This window comes from Geospiza fortis, unplaced genomic scaffold, assembly GCF_000277835.1.
Source record: "Geospiza fortis unplaced genomic scaffold, GeoFor_1.0 scaffold181, whole genome shotgun sequence".
In the NCBI taxonomy this organism is placed as follows: Eukaryota; Metazoa; Chordata; class Aves; order Passeriformes; family Thraupidae; genus Geospiza; species Geospiza fortis.
The window spans coordinates 2,421,952-2,441,062 of record NW_005054412.1 but is presented as its reverse complement, the minus strand read 5'-3'; the positions used below and the strand labels follow the sequence as shown (position 1 = coordinate 2,441,062).

The 19,111-nt window shown below is 39.2% G+C and overlaps 1 protein-coding gene across 1 annotated transcript; it reads left to right on the top strand.

The window, feature by feature from the left end:
• Positions 1-922: 922 nt before the first annotated feature.
• On the top strand, positions 923-16,490 carry USPL1 (ubiquitin specific peptidase like 1). Its single transcript, XM_031061398.1, has 7 exons — positions 923-5,419; positions 6,656-7,310; positions 9,423-9,509; positions 9,925-10,054; positions 10,913-11,038; positions 11,700-11,860; positions 13,363-16,490. The coding sequence occupies exons 2-7, from the start codon at positions 6,950-6,952 to the stop codon at positions 15,261-15,263; spliced, it is 2,766 nt and encodes a 921-aa protein (XP_030917258.1). The 5' UTR covers positions 923-5,419; positions 6,656-6,949; the 3' UTR covers positions 15,264-16,490.
• The last annotated feature ends 2,621 nt before the right edge of the window (positions 16,491-19,111 follow it).

Here is a 19,111-nt window from a genome sequence, read left to right as displayed (position 1 = left end):
CCTGTCCCGGTCCCTTCGGTGCGAGCGGGGCGCAGAGCGGGGGGTCTCGCGGGTCCCGAAATGCCGACTGAGTATTTCATGTCAGTAGCAATGCGGGGAAGGGTGCGGGCCTTCCACGCCTCGCTCCTCAGAGAGGCGCCCGGGGAGGCACCGCGTGTGTGTGCGTCCGCTCGCATCTGCCCCTGGCACGGTTCTCTGGTGCTCAGCGATTAACTCTGTGAACGCTTTTTCCCCCTGCAGTAGCGTGTGGATCACTCTGGATGTGGAATAAGAGCTCAGGAGGCAGTTTACCCGTAGGTTTACCTGAAAAAGCCGAGCACATTTCGGGGAGGGAGGGAGGGAGGGCAGCAGCCCCGCACTGGGCCGGCCCTGCCCTGACGCCTCGTTAAGTGGCATCCACACCCCCGTGCCTCTCGTTTCCACTGCCTTGGGACACAGATCGCCTGCCTTCCTGAAATCTTGCCTCTTCGCTGCAGCTATAATAAATAAACTGCACTAGTTGAGGCTGTGTTTTTTGTACATTCACCTTTTTGTTTCAGAAGGACTGAATGATTTGCCAGCAAAGCGTAGTCCCTGTCCCTTGTCATACACCCATAAAAGCTATAATAAATAAACTGAACTAGTTCAGGCTGTGTTTTTCACACATTCCCATTTTTGTTTCAGAAGGACTGAATGATTTGCCAGCAAAGCGTAGTCCTTGTCCTTTGTCATACACTCATTTAACATGTGGACATCTCAGAGAAGTCTGTCTGTAGAAGAAACTCTTAGAACAATGGAGTAATGGTGTTGCATGCTGGTTCGTTTTGCAATGTCATCAGATTTATCTTTATTTGCTGAGTCTACGTTAGGCTATTTTCAGGAAGGGAATTCAGGTTTTCTCCTATGTCAGAGACATTTCTAATCCCTCTCTAAAGTTTTCCCTGCTGAAGCTGAGAAGTTCAGCAACCAGACATAAACAATAAGTTATCTGCTGCTGTAGAATGTAACAAGTCTGCCTAGATTAGCCCAGTTTAGATGTTTAGAGTTAGTGACCAATCCAGAACTGAGATCTCTCAGACACAGTCTGAGAGAGCTAGTTTGTTATTCATTCTTTACTTTCTATTGTTAAGTAGCTAGCAGCTTCTGGAAACTCCCTTTTCTTTTTCTTTTTAGTATAGTTATAATAGATGTATATATCATAACTTAATAAATCAAGCCTTCTGATCATAGAGCCCATCTCATCTCTTCCTTCACCCCAAAACCCTTGTGACAACCGCCAACACTCCTACACCATGGAGCCTTGCAGTTCTGCCCAGTACTTACTAGGCTGGAGAAAGTTGCTTTCTCACAGGAACAATGTTACTGTTGCATCCAACAAAATATATTTTGTGGCTAAAGCTGTCAATTTTTGAGTGAGGGACTGGGATTTGGATATTTGTAGTTATGACGTCAGATAAAGAAAAACCTTAGTACTCTGATTTCTTATTGTGTAAAGAATGGAAAGGTAACACCACTTTCTTTTTCTTCACATTTGTTTGTTTTAATCTTTTCAATATCCCCTTGATGAAGGTAACAAGACTTGTAAGGTGATTTACGAAAAGGTTATTTTTAAATGCCCTTTTAGCCTTTAAACAAGGAGATGTCCTCTTCACTGTAGTGTAACCACTGTTGTGGCCTGCTTTTTGCATTTTGTAACTGATTCTAATTCATAAGGTATCAAAAAGGCCCAGGTCCCTTTTTCCATAGAATTGTTTGATGCGATGGTTTGGGCTGAAAGGGACCTTTAAAGATCATTTAGTTCCAAGCCCCCTGCAGTGAGCAGGGATGCTTTCCACTAGATCAGGTTCTTCTAAGCTCTGTCCCACCTGACCTTGAACATTTCCAATGATGAGACATCCACATCTTCCTTGAGCAGCCTCTCCCACTGTCTCACCATCCTGATTGTAGAGAATGTCTTCCTTTAATCCAATCTAAACCTGCCCTCTTTAAATTTAAAACCACTGCACATTGTACCATCACCATAGATCCCAGTAAAAGGCCTCTATCTCTCATAAGCCTTTTTTAATTACTGAAAGGCTCCAGTAGGGTCTCCCCAGAGCCTGCTCTTCTCCAGGCTGACTATCTCAGCTCTCACAGCCTTTCTGCATAGGAGAGGTGCTCTGGACTTGCTCCAGCAGGTCTGCATCATTACTCAGTTCCCAGCGCTTCCGGGGGAATCTCACCAGAGCAGACTGGAGGGGCAGAATCCAGATCCCACAGTCTGTGTCTCTTTGCTGAAGATAATAAACAGTATTGGCCCCACTGTGGGCCCTTGAGGGGCACCACTGGTTTGTGCTTGGTACATTGACCTGCAGGTGTTTGAATGTGGCCATCCAGCCAGTTCCTTAGGCATTTAGCAGTTGTTTTTCAAGGCCATATGTCTCTATTACTTCATCTTTTCCTTATTTTCTATCTTCTGCCCTCCCTAGGTCATTGGAGTTTTCATAGGCCAATTTAATTCCATGGAATAGCAAAAAAACTTGTTCTTTACTAAGTTTTCTGCTGTTTTGTGAGTTCATCTAGTTCATAAAAAGTCTGATGAGGACATGAGCTGTCAGGGAAAGTGGGGAGAAGGGAAATAAAAAGAAAAGTGATGCCCCTGTTTTGCAGCAGCAAGTTGTTAGATCTAGTCAAGGAAGCATAGCCACAGCATGATGATAATTTAGTCACATCCGTAGCATATTTTCCATAACATTTTTCAATATGCAGACTTAAAGAAGGAAAATATCATTAATTGTTTAGAACATACCCTAGTAAGGCTGAATGTGCCTTCCTTTGTAAGGCACATCTGTAATGCAGTTATTGCACATGGCTGCAATGAGTTGTTGCAGTACTCAATGCAGCAATCTTTTACTTGGCTGTTTTTCTTGGCAGTGGTGATCTGATGCCCAGTGTTTGTACATTGTACAAAGATCACTAATACCTTCCTGTAATGTTAGAAACTTTGAACAGTACAGGCAGGCCTCTTGGTAGCACTGTGCATATTTAGTACTGGCAGACCTATTTTATCTGCTCATTGTGTTTGTCTTTGACTTAAAAGGATAATTAATTTTTAAAAAAGGTTACTATATTTGTAAGAGAAATAGAAGTCTTTCTTTCAGGATTGTGGTACTATTGGCTGGGTGATTTTAGCTGGGGAAGGTATTGTACATCTCAGAAAATCTTATGCATCTCAGTATTCAAGCTTTAAAAAGAACAGCAGAACAGAAACTGTACACAACCAGAAAAAAAATACTTGCTTTCCTTTTGAGAGGGCTAATAGTGTAAACAGGGCCTTGCAAAAAAATACATATGTTTTATAAAACCAAGGGACATGCTTAAAACAGAATAACCTGCAGGTTCTTAGTGTTAGTAACCTTTTGAGTGTGTGGTGAATTTTTGTGGTGAGAAATTTCTCAGGAGTTTCTGTCATGTGATCTGTTTTTTATTTACTCTGGAGCGCTGAGACTGCTTCATGCCTAGGAATTGACTAAAAGTCACTTGGAAAAGAAAGTTATGTATTATAGTATGATATATCCTATGATAAAGGTTCTTATCTGTACAACTTGTAATTGTATAAAACAAGTCAACTTCCTGGCTAGACTAAATATATGATAACAGAGTTGAGTTGCACTGTGATAGTGCTGTTGCTGCTGTGTGAAAAGTCAGGGTGCTTGTCTTTCCTTTACACTCCAACAAGCTTGTATACCTTGAGCTAATTCATTAATTTTCACCTTGTATGAGCCCATGCTGTTTCATGGGCGCCCTACAACATTACTTGGAAAGCTAAATGTGCTCTAAGGGACATGGATTGTTATTTTTACGTTCTTGCCTTCTATTACAACCATTAGTTTCATCAGTCAGGGAATACTGTCTCTACATGCTGCAGACTGATAATTCTCAAAAGGGCTGCTGGACACACTGAAGGTTTAGATAGGATATCATCTCATTTTGACCCACTCATAAGTTGCCATGGGGGTCTGATTTGAAATCTGAGTGGTTGTTTTTCTGTTGTGCTTTTTTAGTTCATGCTCTGTTGGTTTTTGGCATTCCATGCAGTTCTGTAGGGTCACTTCTTGCCAAGTATTGTAAGTAGGTTTAGGTTGAACTAGTATTTATACTGGTCTCAAGAATGCCTGGAGAATTTTTTTTTTTGTAAGGAGTTGTTGCTGTACTGTATAAAGGGCTGAAAGGACATCATGGTGTGGGAGAAAATGTTTTTCATTGAAGTAATGAAAAGGGAGCAGTTGTGGCTGAAGGAAAGATACTGTGTTGATGACTTTGCAATTCAACCTAACTTCGTCATGCATCTTGAAGAGATGTATATTTATTCTAGTCAGTTTCAAGTCAACAGGAGCAGGATTGGGTCTCTATAGTTCTTAATTTAAAGTTTTGAGTTCACAGTCTGCACTAGAACAAAAAAAAAGTATTTTTAGTTTAGGAAATACTCTTCTGAATTAATTTCCACAAACTATGCAAGCTGCATTGTTGTTGATTTTTTCCCCCCAAACTTCAGTCTAATTTTTCTTTAATTGTTTTATTCACTTCTTATTTTTCAGGAGTCTTTGAAAAATCCTTAGTGGTCATGACATTGTTACAAGTGACATAAATTAGCCAGTGGCTCAGAATGATGGATACCCAGAAGACTACAAATGGTTTGCAAGTGATTGGAGAAGGGACTGGTATAGGGAAATCGACACTCCACATGGTGGGGTATTTGGGAAAAGTCAGTTGAAATTTGTTTTACATATGTGCAAAGTTCATATTTTTCTCTGTTTTGAGAGATTTTTAATTGGTCTTAATTTTACCCCCCAAAAAAAAATTTCAAAATTATTTTCCACGGAAATCTATAACAATGGCGAAAGATTATTCTAAGTAAATATGTGCCTATGATTTTTACTGGCACTATTTTTACAACTGTTTGCATTCCTATGAAAATTGATTTGTCTTTCGAAGATCTGAGCTTGTGTTCCCTGACAATAAGGGTCCTGTGGTTTAGTTCAAGTAAAATAAAATGTGCATAAAAGTACATAAAATGTGCAAAAATAAAATGTGTTGTTAAAGACACTTTATTTGAATATTTAACTAAAAAGATAAATTTATTTAAATTATGCTACTGTACAAATATATTAAAAATATTTAAAAAGAAACCAATGTCATTTGCTTTTTATATTGTATTGTATTATATCTAAAAATTGAACAATGATTTTGTATAAGTATGTCTTACCTTGGGAAAATTTATGAAATACATAAATTTATGCTGCTTTATCTTTCTGGTTTGTTTTTATTTTAGAACTGTAATCCTGTGGAAACAACTGCACATGAGTATTGTCCAGTGTGCAAAGAGAAGGGTCAGATCCAAGGTTTACGGACTTACCGCCTTAATTTTCAAGAGTCCATTTTCCTTTGTGAAAATCCTCAGGTATTACACTAATAAAGAGTTTTATTTGCCCCTGCAGAGGCCTTTACCTTGAGCAGTTACACCTCTCTAAGTCTGTGATTTTGTTGGTAGTAAGCAGACTGTTGAAATAGGACCCCTCTGAGTCTGTATGCTGCAGGATGTTTGCTTGCAAATAGGGAAAAACAGAACTAACCTGTGTATATGCAGTGTTTAGGCATAGGTAGCTCCCCTAAAGGATTAAAAAGAGTAAAAAAATAATGAAATAAAGGAGAGTTCTTCTCAATTAGCGAAGGATCACAAGTGGTACTAAATAAAATTTTGTACAAGTCAGACTAGAAGGTGAATATTTGATGATCCATGGAACTAGTGCATAACTCTAGCAGATCTGAGTCTCCCATTTTCCCTTCTATAAGTCTGGGTAATGCATATAGGTTTATAATTGTAATTACTATGCTTTTATTTCTTTTTTCCCCCATTTTTAATTTTAACCTTAGCTGGATTTCTGTGCTGCTTAATATTCGAGCTGTGATTTTGCTACCTCTCCCTGCACTGCTCTGTGTTTGTGGGAAGTGTATAGCAATCCCAAACAGACTTAAATTGCCCTTAAATTAGTAGAAACTTGACTAGATATGGGTCTCAGAGTTGTTTTTCCCATTCTTTCCTGCTTTTAACTAATTACGGTATAGTTCTGGAGATTGGTAATAGGGATTTGTCTATATTCATTGAGCTAGCCTGAAAGATACCTTCTCAATTTGGGCACCAGTAGTCTCTCAGGCATGAGATAATAATGTCAAATCTTTACCCTAAAGGAGTGGATTGAGCAGAATAAGACAAGAGGACTCTCCTTAGCAAAATTAAGTTGTTTGCAGAGGTTGGGGGAATTTACTGGAAAAGTAGTGTTGAAGTATCACTACTGATGTATTTATTTCATAGTTGCTTGTAAGACAGTGGTGGGATAACACACCCTTCCTGTCATACCTATGTTGAATATATGTATTGATTTAATTAAAATATCACTTTACAGGAGTCCCTATTGCTGGGTTGGATGGAGGTTTAAGAAACTTGGTCCAGTAGAAGTGTCCCTGCCCATGGCAGGGGGTTTCGAACTGAATGGTCTGTAGCATCCTTTCCAAACCAAGCCATTTTATGATTCTGTGATTTAACTCCATTTTAAAAGTATGTTTTGTACTTTCTTTAGCTCTCATTCACCTGAAATTGCTTTGTAGATTTCACTGTAACCTTTTTTCTTTCCTTTAGTGTATCTACCCACTTGGTTATAAACCATTAAACAGCATAATTACTTCTACTGGTTCAGAAAATCATCAAGTTCCATCTACTCACAAGAAGAGGAAATTTGGTGATATCAGTTACTTTTCTGCTGTTGGATCAGATCCAAAAAAAGCAAGTAACAATGTGCTCAATGTTGAGCATGCCATTAATGCAGACTCAGTTGTGAAAGGCTGCCAGAATAGTTTGTGTATTCCCAAGGCAAGCCTACACAATGTATTACAAAATGACCAGCAAAACCCTGGCAATCGTGTGGGATCTTGCATGCAGAACGTGGATTTTGAAACAACCACCAAGACCAACAACTACCAAGAGAGTCCACCAAAGACTTCTAGTCCCAAAACACAACTATTGCCAAATTCTCAGAATTTATCAACAGCATCTGAAATTTCACTCAAAGAGGATAAAGGTTCCACTAATAACAAAAATGTGTGTCTTCAGTGGAGAAACAAACATAATCTTTGTTGGTTAGATTGTATTTTGTCAGCACTGGTACACTTAGAAACATTAAAATCTGCTCTAGCAGAAGAATGTGACAATGGAAAATGTTTACTCCAGAAACTTATAACAAAGTATAATCAAGCATCTGTTCTTCTGAATACTTGTAAAAGGAGTAAAGTAAAAGGTGAGTAAATTTAGCTGCTGTTTTCTATAGTCAGACTGATTTGCCACAAATATGTGGAATTTATATATATGCCTCTGTTCTATTTCAAGATGGCAAAAAGTACAACTATTACCATGAATTTGCAGAATAGTGTGCATTATCTAGCAAAATCCTGGTAACATCTGAAATTGTTTTTCTTGGGCAAACACCAAGCATCTCTTAAATTTTTTTGTCATATCCAGCACAAAGATATTATGAATTGTTTATGTAATTCACCCTTACTTTGTTTCCTTCCCCTCTGTTGGTTAACGTGTTAGGATACTGTTATAATCTTGATCTTTGAAACAATTTCTGTTGTGGTTTATATCCTTGTGTAAATGGGCAGTTGCCTTGTCACACTGAAAATAGTAAAGTTGGGAACATAAGTTCTTTTCTGGCTCCAGCTGTGCTCATTGAAGGAATGCTTCCCCTGAGGTCTGCAAGCTGCTGTAGATGACAGTGTTTCCTAACCCGATTCAGCCTGACGTAGTCAAACACGTGAACCTGGATCATATGGTCTGGAAAGGGTTAGTTAGTACTCAGTAACCCTTAACAGGGGGTTAGCAGGTCAGCTTAGCTTTATACATTGGAGGATTGTAACTGAGGAGGATGTGTCACTGTATTCTGCTGGTGTGGCCTTTAGTAATTTTCTGTTCTGTGGATTCTGTTTAAGACTCCTAAACTAAGATCATGGGTTTTTTTTATTTCTCTTGAACTGGACCATGGTGTCATAAGTCTAAACTTCTAAGATATGATCTGTTACAGAAGGAATAAAGCTCTCTGGTTAGCCAGTACCTCTCCTGAATTTCAGTGGACACTCTGTTGTACTATGTGTATTTGAATATAAAAAGCACAGTCACAGAACAGCCCTAGGTAACTTGAAAAAGGTCCTATCTTTACTGGGAAAAATAATGTGTATCAGAAGTGGTTTAATCCATGTTACAAAGTGGGGAGAAAACCCCAAGATATTCTGAACTAGTTCATGTACTGTGCTTGCCAGGAAGTCAGGATGCGTGAGTTTAGGTGTTCAGCTGTTACTGGCAAGTCCTTTGCTATCCTAGAACCTATCTGAGATGTTTTCCTTTGTTGGGCTGGGTTTGCAAAGGAGCTCTGCTGGTGTGCAGTAACCCTTAAATGGGAATGTTAAGTGTTGGAATACAGTGTTGTTTTGAAAGAACTTAAACCTTTTCATTTCAATTGCTGCAAAACAAATCAGTTTATTTGGGTAACGGTGGGGAGGGGATTGGGTGAAAAGTATTTTTGTGGAGAATAGGTGTAGAATTTATACTGTTCTTTTGTGTAATTTTACCGTATCTTTTGCATGTAGCTATTTTTAAAAACAATCAAAAGCAATATAGCTGCAAGAAACTTTGTTTCTTTTTTTCTATACACAGTTTATATGTATTAAGCAGTTTCAATGGCTATTCTAAATATTTCCTTTAATTTCTGCAGGTTATGATCATGATTGTGTAGTAGAAGTTATGTTCTTGCTTGTGTTTAAGGAATGTATTTGTGTTTAAACAATATGCAAAATTAAAATACTAAGATATATAAAGTAAAAAGTTATTTTTAAATTTAAAATTATTTTTACTGTTTTAAAGGCTCACTTAGGGAATTGGTATTTAATCTGAAACAATACATTAAAGTGTTTTACTATTTGAATTGTATAACCTTAAAGTGCATGTAAGCAAATTTTTGTGCTTTTGGTCTTAATGCTTAAGTTTTAAATTTTTCTTTTAATCTCTGAGTCTTCAGGATTTGTAATGTGTGGTCACACTATCCTTAAAAATTGTTACTACAAAGCTGTTGGTGCAGGCTCTTAGTCATAATTTAAGTCAGAGCAAGTAGTTTTTAGCCAGCAGACTGCAGTAAACTGTGAGTAACTTCTGTAAATTCTTCTCCAATTTTCAAATCGATTAATACCAAGAATTGGCTGTTCTACCAACAAGCCTTAGGCAAGTATGGGTCAATATGAAAGGCATTGGTTTGCAGAGAGGGAGTGCATGCTGGGGGTACATATGTGTGTGAAAAGGTGTGGGGCTGTTACACATGACTACATGATACATAAAAATACATACATATTTTTTTCTTTAGATGTTCTTCCAAAAGCAGAATCTCAGCTCAATGAAATCAGAAACGTAATGTTTACAGAACTTAAGCCTCAGCTGACATGTGAATTGGGTAAGTAATTAATACAGCATCTCAGTAATTACTTTCAGGAAACCCTAGATATAAAGCCTTTTATGTCATACATAAAAGTATGTGTGTAGGAATGCATACAAGAAAGTTTGGAAATACATTTGTTTCTATTGGTGACTTACACATACTTTACAGTATGATCAGCTGGTTTGTCCTTTGCCCATTTAGACTTTTTAGGGAGCAGATAATCTTTGTAATTCTGCTGTAGTCATGAAATTGTCACTGATAACAATCTAATTACATGGATCCATCCCTTTGCTGTAAGAATTGCAAATAGAGCCTCGAAATAGTAACTGACATTTAAATCGTAGTAATAAGCCTATCTTCTTCCTTTTTGAGGTACTGAAAGGTGATTTCAGATATTTAGTGACCATTTTTTTCTGCCCCATCTTTGAAGGTAATATGAAGAATCCAGTGTTTGCACTTCAACTACTCTTACAAGTGGATCAACAAACTGAGAAACTATTCTTGCATTCGTTTTCATGGAAGTTTGAATGTGTACATTGTGGCCACAAATATCAGGACCGGTGAGATTTTTATAGAAATAGCTTCTACATAGCTGTTTTACCTTACCTTTTTAAATCTGCATATAATAGTTGGTTTTCTTCAGATTTCCAGGTTTAAGCTTGTTGTTGAAGTTTTACATGATCTGCTTTTTCATTTGCAAATAGTTTACTGATATTCCATGTCTTAACCATGTTATCAATTAATTAAGAAAGATACCATAGGTAACTGTGTGAGTCTCTGGACATACTCACTCCGATATTTTGTTGAGAGTATGCAAATGCCGTGGTTCTAAAGAATGTATGCCTAGTACACTTTTGCTATTGAGAAATACCTGGAATATTCACTTGGGTTACAAATAATCAGAGATTCTCTAACATAGTTTGTCTATTTTAAAATAGTATTACACGGGAGTAATTTCTTGAGAATTGATTTAGTTCTGTGCAGCCACAGGTACAAGCTTGTAATTTAGGCTCCTTTTAGAGTCAGCAGGTAAAGAGAGATACCTTCAGAATACAGCTCATTCTATTTGAAAAACATCTGTATTAGGTAGTAAATTAGGCAGATCCTGGTACAAGCTTTGTCTTGTGTTGGAAAGGAAACAGAGATAACATTAAAATGGAGAAAAAGCAAATAATGTGAAACTGAAGGCCACAGGGCTGCTGAAAACAAATTGTGACTGATGCTGTTTGGCAGAACTGAATTCAGGGCCGACTTGGATGTGATGCTGTCACAGTGAATTCCACACAATGGGCATGAACATGAATAGAATTTGGGTTTTTATAATGTTTTTATAACTTGTTTCCTGGTAAAGTATGTATATTTATGGTTTTCTGATCACCAGCTCAGCTTACTCTTTAAATGTGTGTGTGTGTGTCCAGATTGAAGAAAACCCTAACAACGTTTACAAATGTAATCTCTGATTGGCATCCTCTCAATGCTGTTCATATTGGACCGTGTATTAACTGTGGAAATACATTTCAAAGACAACAGATGATCTTGGAAAAGTAAGTTTGAATATGTGAACTTGAGAGTAACATACATAAAGTTCTGAGACTTCATTTATTGAACCTATGACTTCTGGAACCAAACTATTACTGTGGGTTTACAGAGATTCTAAACCTTAAACTCTGATCAGTACCTGCTTTTAAAGATTTTTAGATCATTCTTATAAGCTGAAATAGCAAATAGTGTTTACTAAAGATGAAACAGAGCAGTGTTTAACATGCTGACCAGCACATGTTTGAACTAGGTCATAAATACTTAACTATCAAGTAGTAAATACAGACAACTGATATCCAGTGTCAGCCTTTTCACAGCCCCTGCTGTAGATGAAAGTTGTTTGATCATTTGTCTACTTAATTGACCTGGGAACAATGTCCCTTGCTACTGTGTTTATGGCATGGGAATATTTTTTCTCAACTTTTCCCCACTCCCCAAATCTCTTATTTGGTGTTGGGGTTTTTTTCCCCCTAATCTATAATTAAATGGAACATCCAGTTGGGATATTCCTTTTCCTTTCTGCTTACTGTGCAATCTGAAGAGCCTGTGAGGAAGTAGAATAGTAAGGGCAGAACCAAATACTCTTAGAGACATCTTGCTTTTTCATTAGGAGCTTTTGCCACTGTTTCATTGTAATAAACTGGTTCTTTATTTTTTCTTTGTCAGAGTACCCTCAATATTAACATTACATTTTGTGGAAGGCTTGCCACATAACAACCTGGAGAAGTACTCATTTCAGTTTGAGGAAGACACCTACCAAATAACATCTGTTGTTCAGTACCAAACAGATAAGAAGCACTTCATAAGTTGGTCTTTGAATCCTGATGGTAAGAATCACAGAATGGGTCATGTTGGAAGGGACCAGAGTGGGTCATCCAACTTCCCTGCTCAAGCAGGGCCATCCCAGAGCACATGGCACAGGATGACATTCAGATGGTTCTTGAATATTTCCTGTGAGGGAAAACCCACAACCTCTCTGGGCAATCTGCTCCAGTGTATGGCCACTGCACAGTAAGGAAGTCCTTCCTCATGTTCAGTGTAACTTCCTGTGCATCAGTTTCTGCCTGTTGCCTTCTGTCCTATTGCTCAGCACTGCTGAGCAGCGCCTGCGTCTGTCTTCTGACACCTCCCTCTGGATACTTACAGACACTGATGAGGTCCCCTCTCAATTGTCTTTTCTCAAGGCTGAACAGGCCCAGCTCCCTCAGTCTTTCCTCACAAAAGAAAGAGATAAGATAGAGTTTATGGTTCTTATCTACCATAATATTTCATGAGATTTATGGGTTACTGCAGTAGTCTCAACCGTTGATGTATAATAACAAAGATTTCTTTTGTCTGCATTCTAAACTTCATATTAAAACATTGCAAATAATTGTGGGGACTTGTTTCTCAGAGTGAAGGTTTTCGGTTCGTTTTACTGCACTGTGCTGTCTTACAGAGCATTTACTGGAAAAAGTAATTTGGCTATAGAGTTTTTTTTCCCTTCATAACTTCGTAAAAGTTAAAAAATGCAGTCTGACCATGACTGTAGAACAAATAGTATTGTTTATTTTTAAACCAGTGATTCATCTGGTGCTTCCATTCTTGGCTGGAAGCAAGGTAACCTATGGTACTATGAGCAATTAATGAAGTTATTTTTTATATCTGAACTTTATGGCACCTCAGGGGTGGGAGGCAGAAATCCATGTTGGGAACATTACTAATGTGGTGGTATGATGGTTGTACCACTGATGGAAGATCCATAAACAGACAAGGTGAAAAGGTGATATTTTGATAATCATGCCTCTGTAGAGAGCATGGGGTACAGTCTTATGAAGTGTTGTGACAACATGAAAATTAAGTCATATTGCCAGAGATAAAAAAGAAATGGGAAGAGGAGGCAGTTGGGAAATGCCTAGTTAAGAAGCTCCTATATGCCATATATATCTGTTTTAAAATTCTTAAAGCTATAAAATATTCTTTCATGATCTATGAACAGTTTGCAGGTGATGAGTTAAGAGTTTTAAAATAAGCAGTTTCTTTTTAGCTCCTGTGCTTCCTACCCAGGCAATTAAAAAGTCTCCAGAGAAACTTAGTTTAAGAGGTGGTTCTTACCTCAGACTTGTGAGAATATTTTCAGACAAGATGTTTCAGCCAAAAAAATCCCTTAGCTAGCTTTGTTTTATGGTTGACCAGTGGAAGTCTCCTAGTTTTCTCTGGAGAAAAAAAACCCCAAACTCTATTTTCTGCTTGCCAGGGGAATGGGTTAATAAAAATACTTGACAAGTGTGAGGATAGTGATTTCAATTTTAAAAGTCTCTGAGTCTCTGCACTGATTGCTGTTTTTCAGGAACTTGGCTTGAATGTGATGATTTAAAGGGTCCGTATTGCAAGAGACATAAAAGATTTGAAGTTCCTCCTTCAGAGATTCATATTGTTATCTGGGAAAAGAAAGCATCCCATGTGCCGCAAGAACTGAATTCACAGTTCCAAAGTAAAAATAGTGAAGATACTCCTCTTAATAATGTACATTCAAATTCCACGGTGTTGAATTGTGGTTTTGATAACACTGTCAGCAAAACACCTGCAGAACCTCACCAAGAGGATTCTGTGAGGACTCCAGAGAAGAAACAGCAGCAAGTAACTGAGGACAAAAGTATTGTTCATCATGGTTCAGAAAATCTGGCAGATGGTGATCTTGTAACACTGATGCCTGAAGAAGTTCTAGTTGACTCAGAAGATAAATCGCTGCCTAATGGATGGATGGTGGGAAATAACCTTCTTGATGGATGGGGCACACCAGAACAGCTGGAACCAGCTTTTTCACTTAGCACTCCATATGTGGGAGAGTTTGCTGGAACTAGTGTAGCTATGAACAACAACTCCATGTTGTATGAAAATTCCAGTATTTGCTTACCTCTAGAAGAGTTGAACCCAGTAAATATTACTGCTCCTGTGCCCAAAAAACATGACCCTGATTCATCTGACACATTGCCTTCTCAATTAAATGACAGAGCTAATTTAGCTAAGAGAGAGCATGGATTAAATTCAGAACTACTGCTAAGCAAGAAGTGGTTAGCAGTAGAAAATACTATACAAAAACCACCTGACTTGAGAGATGCAAGCAAAACTGTAGTTAATTCTCAAGCTGGCAGTTCTTCTGGTGCCAGTAATTCAGTTCAGTCCTCACACAAAGACAGGAAAGGAGGATTTGTAGGAAGCTGGGTAAAGAAATTAAGCAAGAGTACTTCTTTTATGCCTTCAAGTGCCTCAGCTCTCAAGAATGAGAGAAGTTGCAAAACTCCCTCATCACAAAAAATAAGTGAAGTTCGGCTGCCAGTTAAGGGTGCAAGTAACTTCGGTGGATTTCAAAGCAGAGGTACAAAGAAAACAACTGAGACCCCAAAGTTACTGGCTCCTCAGAGTAATAATACTCATCCTTTATCAAATTTCAAAGGATTTTCTCAAAGCACTTGTCTTCCAACAGCAAATCATACCACTATTGTAGGTCCAACTTGGATTAAGTCAGAAAGTACGTTGGGTACCTCAGGTAAAGTGACTCAGTTCCCCTCACCTTGCTATAACTCTGGTAAGGCAGAAGAGTCAGACAGTGACAAAACAAAAAAACTTCGCCTAAAATTGTTAAAAAAACTTAATGCTAAAAAGAAGAAGTTGGCTTCACTGGATAGATTAGCAGTGGAACAGATGAAACAGGAAAAACCTGTGAGTGGAGACGTGAGCACCCCATCGCAGACTGAATCTCAGAACAACAGTGAATTACTGCAGAGCTTCTTCAGGGAGCTGCAGTATCAGAGTGATGTCACAGGGAATGGATCTGAATTGAATGCAAACACTGTGCCAGGGTGCACTGGCCCTGATAACACTGATGAAATACTGGCAGAATTACTGTCCCCTACTTCGACTGTCACTTCCTTGGAGGCGCCGAAGAGCGGAGATGAGTGCATGTACATGGAAATGGTGCATGGCAGCGCGGCAACAACCGTGCCCCAGGAGAACACCACTGTGCCACAGGCAGCAGTGACAAGTGAGGACCACAATTACTACAGTCCTGTAAAGGACACTACTTCAGAGCTTGATGCAATAAACAAACACAGTGTGAAAAAACTTTCTTTTGAAAGTCCTACAACAGATGATATCCTCGAAGACCTGTTCTCCATTTCAGCACCAAGCTCAATGGCAGATGACATGGATTTACCTCATTTTGATGAAACTCTGTTTGAAACTTGGTAAATACTCAGTTTCTTGACTTTAAGTATTTTTTCAGTATTATGTATATTTTGAAACAAAGCACTACTAAATTATATTTTATAACTAGTTTAATTGCACACTGGCTGTACTTGAACAATTTACATTTGAGATTTTTTTTCTTAATATTTTACTGTAACAAGCAAATCAGGGTTTAATGTATTCTATTCTTCTGAGAAGCAGTTATTTTAGCTGTCAGATATGACAATGATTTTTAATTAAAAGCTCCTATGAGTCTTAATTTTTGCTGCTTTTAATATGAAAATCTTCCATACTCTAGTGTGTTTGAGAACTAATTAAGTTCTGTAGTCTTGATGATGTAATGGTGTAAGAAATACTATTTATATAGTAATGATTTTACAGGACCACTCAACTCCTAAAGTTATTTTGTCCAACATTAAAAAAAAAATTGAGTACCTTCTGTAAGTAGGGAATTTTGCATTCTCTGATATGAACTTAGAGGTTTCTTAGAATTAATTTAACTGTAAGTTAATGCCTATTACTGTTGTCACTTGGAGTTTTTCATGACTCAGGCAGTGCACCCCCAGCTGTATGTGAGATGCCAAGGAGAGGCAAGGTCAGTAGGAAGAAAGTAATGGGAAAATGTGGCAAGACAGCAGTGAGTAAGCAGAGGGATTCACACCTTGGTGTTTCTGGATATGTATAGCTTTCATTTTGCTAGATTGGAGTCTTTTTTTAAATGCATGGCCACAAAGCTGAGGGTATTATATGCCAAGTTAGATTAGCTGTACATTTTTATTGTTCTTGGAAATAAGGATTTTATCAGCAAGTCTTTATATCAGGCATATTTAGAGCTGTCCTGCATTTTTTCATTGTTTCAGATCCCAAGCTCAAAACATTAAATGCTCAGTCTTACTTTTCCAGTAGATGCAGTTAAACATAATGCTATTACAAGGCATGGTTACAGATTCTAATGGTTTTGGATTGTTTGAACTAGGTTTAAAAAGAGTTTGAAAAACTATCATTGGCCCTGAACTTGTTGCAATTTGATACATTGTTATCAAACTGGTCCTTTAGGCAATGAATTTTTGAAATTCAAGTTATTGTGAAGAACTTGAGCTTCTTCTTTGTTTTAAATACTGTAATTGTAATTTTACAATAGAAAACAAATGAATGGATTCTGAATGTTAAGGGCTGGTGTACTGCTTGTGAAATGTTTGCCCATTTATGAATTCCCTAATTAAAAAAAAAGGGAAAAAAAAGAGCTGAAAATGAGAGTTTGATTTATGGGTTGCAATGGGTTGCAATGACCTGCAGCTGTGACATGGGAGCTCCTTCACCACTGGCTTGGGACACAAACACAGACCCAGGGGTGAGTAAAGCAGTGAGCCCAGCACTGGTGATGCAGAATGCAAAGGGGGAAGAAACAGGAGGAAGAAACCCTGCTAGAAGATGAGGAGGTCTTGGTGGAGAGGTTTATAATGTGGTTCATGGCAGAGGAGGGAGGGTGTGGGGGCACACCTGTTCTGCACATACACCTAGACAGAAGCAAGAACCTCTGGTCACCACTGGCACCCTCTCCACAAACTGAAGCTGGGAGTGTTTGGTCTGCAGCTGTGTGGGATTCAGTGTGGGTACAGGTATGTATAGAAGCTCCAAGAGCAAACAAATAGCACTTGAAGTTAGAGAAGGTATAAAAATCTGTTGGTGCTGCATGTTCCTGGCTGCCTTTTTCTCTGAAACAGAAAACTAAAGATGATGCAGTGCAGATTTGTTTGTTTCCATAAATGTTTTGCTGCCTCCGATCCTGTGCAAGTGAGAATTCAGCTGAGGTTGAATGAAAACCCCATGACTGAAGAAATTGTTTGGAATTTGAAATGTTACTGGGTATTTTATATCAAGAGTAGTTTTTAAATGCAGCTCTTAATTTGCCATGAAGAGAATACAAAGTATTGTAGTCATTTTCTGTCAATTGGAAGTACACCAGGTAGGCATACAGTAAGTACAGGTAGTGATCAGAAACTGGCCCCTCTATTATGGAGGTTTTATTAGTGTTCTAGGGTAGATTTCCCAAAGTCTAAGGGCTTTGAGCACTGCCATCTTCACCACTAAACCATGTCCCTAAATTTCACATCTACATTTTTTGAACACTTCCAGGGATGATAGCTTCACCACTTCCCTGGGCAGTCTCTTCCAATTCCTAACCATCCTTTCAGAGAGGAGATTTTTCCTAACATCCAATCTAACCTCCCATGGCACAACTTCAAACCATTTCCTCTCATCCTATCTCTTATTACCTACGACAAAAGCCCTGCCCCCACCTGGCTACTCCCTCTTTTCAAGTAGTTGTGGAGAGCAGTAAGGTCTGCCCTGAGCGTCCTTTTCTCCAGGCTAAACACCCTCAGCTGCTCCTCATCAGTCTTGCACTCCAGACCCCCACCTCTGTTGCTCTCCTCTGGACACACTCCAGCCCCTCAATGTCCTTCTTGCAGTGAGAGGCCCAGAACTGAACACAGAACTTGAGGTGTGGCCTCAGCTGTGCCGGGTACAGGGGCACAATCACTGCCCTGGTCCTGCTGGCCACACTACTCCTGACACAAGCCAGGATGTCATCGCCATTGCCAGCATTCCCATTTCCACTGGGCAGTTTCCAGCCACTGCCCTCACTCTGTAGCATTGCCTGGGGTTGTTGTGACCCAAGGGCAGGACTAAGTGCTTGTTCTTGTTGAGCCTCATACAATTGGCCTTGGCTCATCAACCCAGGCTGTCCAGAGCCCTCTGCAGAGCCTTGTTACTCTGTATCTTCTGCTTTGGGAAAGGCATAATCGTGGCACTCAGGGTTTGGAATCAGCTCTGCAGAGAAGGTGCTGTGATTATGATCTGACTACTTGATGATACATTCAAACACTTCTTATAACACAGTAAAGGGTGAAAAACAGGGCTGCCTTCTCGCATCCTGCCTGCAATAAACCAACACATCTGCATAGGAGCTGCCTGGATGGATTTTTAGCTGTATACCTGCTAGAGCACAGTTCAAGAAATCTATTGTGGTGCCGATTACAAATATGATTTTGATCTTGATGTTTTTCATGGCTGGGTATTGCCATTTATTCTTCCATCACTGGTTTTTTGCTTTAAATAATTGCTCCCTTCCTGCATATCTGCAAGAGCCATTCTGTGTTGTCTGTGTTCCTTTTGCAAAGCTAAACAGCTGCTCTTGATGTGAGCCCCTTCGTGCCCAGAGCAAAACACATTGCCTTTGAGCAGCTTATATTCGAAAGTGTGTGCTGTGCTTTGAAGTCCACCAGGATTTGGTCTCAGAGTGGAAGAACTTCCAGTCTAAGTATTGATCTAAGACAGGGTACAGACAGAGCAAGAGAGAAGAGAAGTTTAGTGGGATAACAAGGCTGATGGAATTTGAGGCATTTTTAGTTTTACATTGCTATGCACAAGCACACTGTGGTTGTTTGCGAGGGAGATGCTGAAGCTGCATACCCCAAGACAACATGGTGGAGCCACAGGGCTCAGGAAAATGCTGGGAAAGGAGTGTAAGGAAGAAGGGGCTGGGTATCTCCAGCACATGTTTTCGAGGAAGAGGCTGAAGAAACTCCCAAGAGATGCTTCTCCCCCGACCTGGATCTATATTACTCTTTTTATGTAAGCTAATAGCTAAAGGGCCTTCTATAATGCCACAGCAAGTGGTGGTAGTTTTTGTCCCAGGTTTTCTGATGATGTTCAGGCCGTTTCAGCTGAAGCTCCTTTCCCCTCTGGGCGATCTTTCCGGGGAAAAATGGGTTTGCCGAGGGACTCCTGCATGGCAATGAAGCAGAGCTTCAGCACAGCCCCGAGCCCGGCTCCTGCTCCTCCCTGCC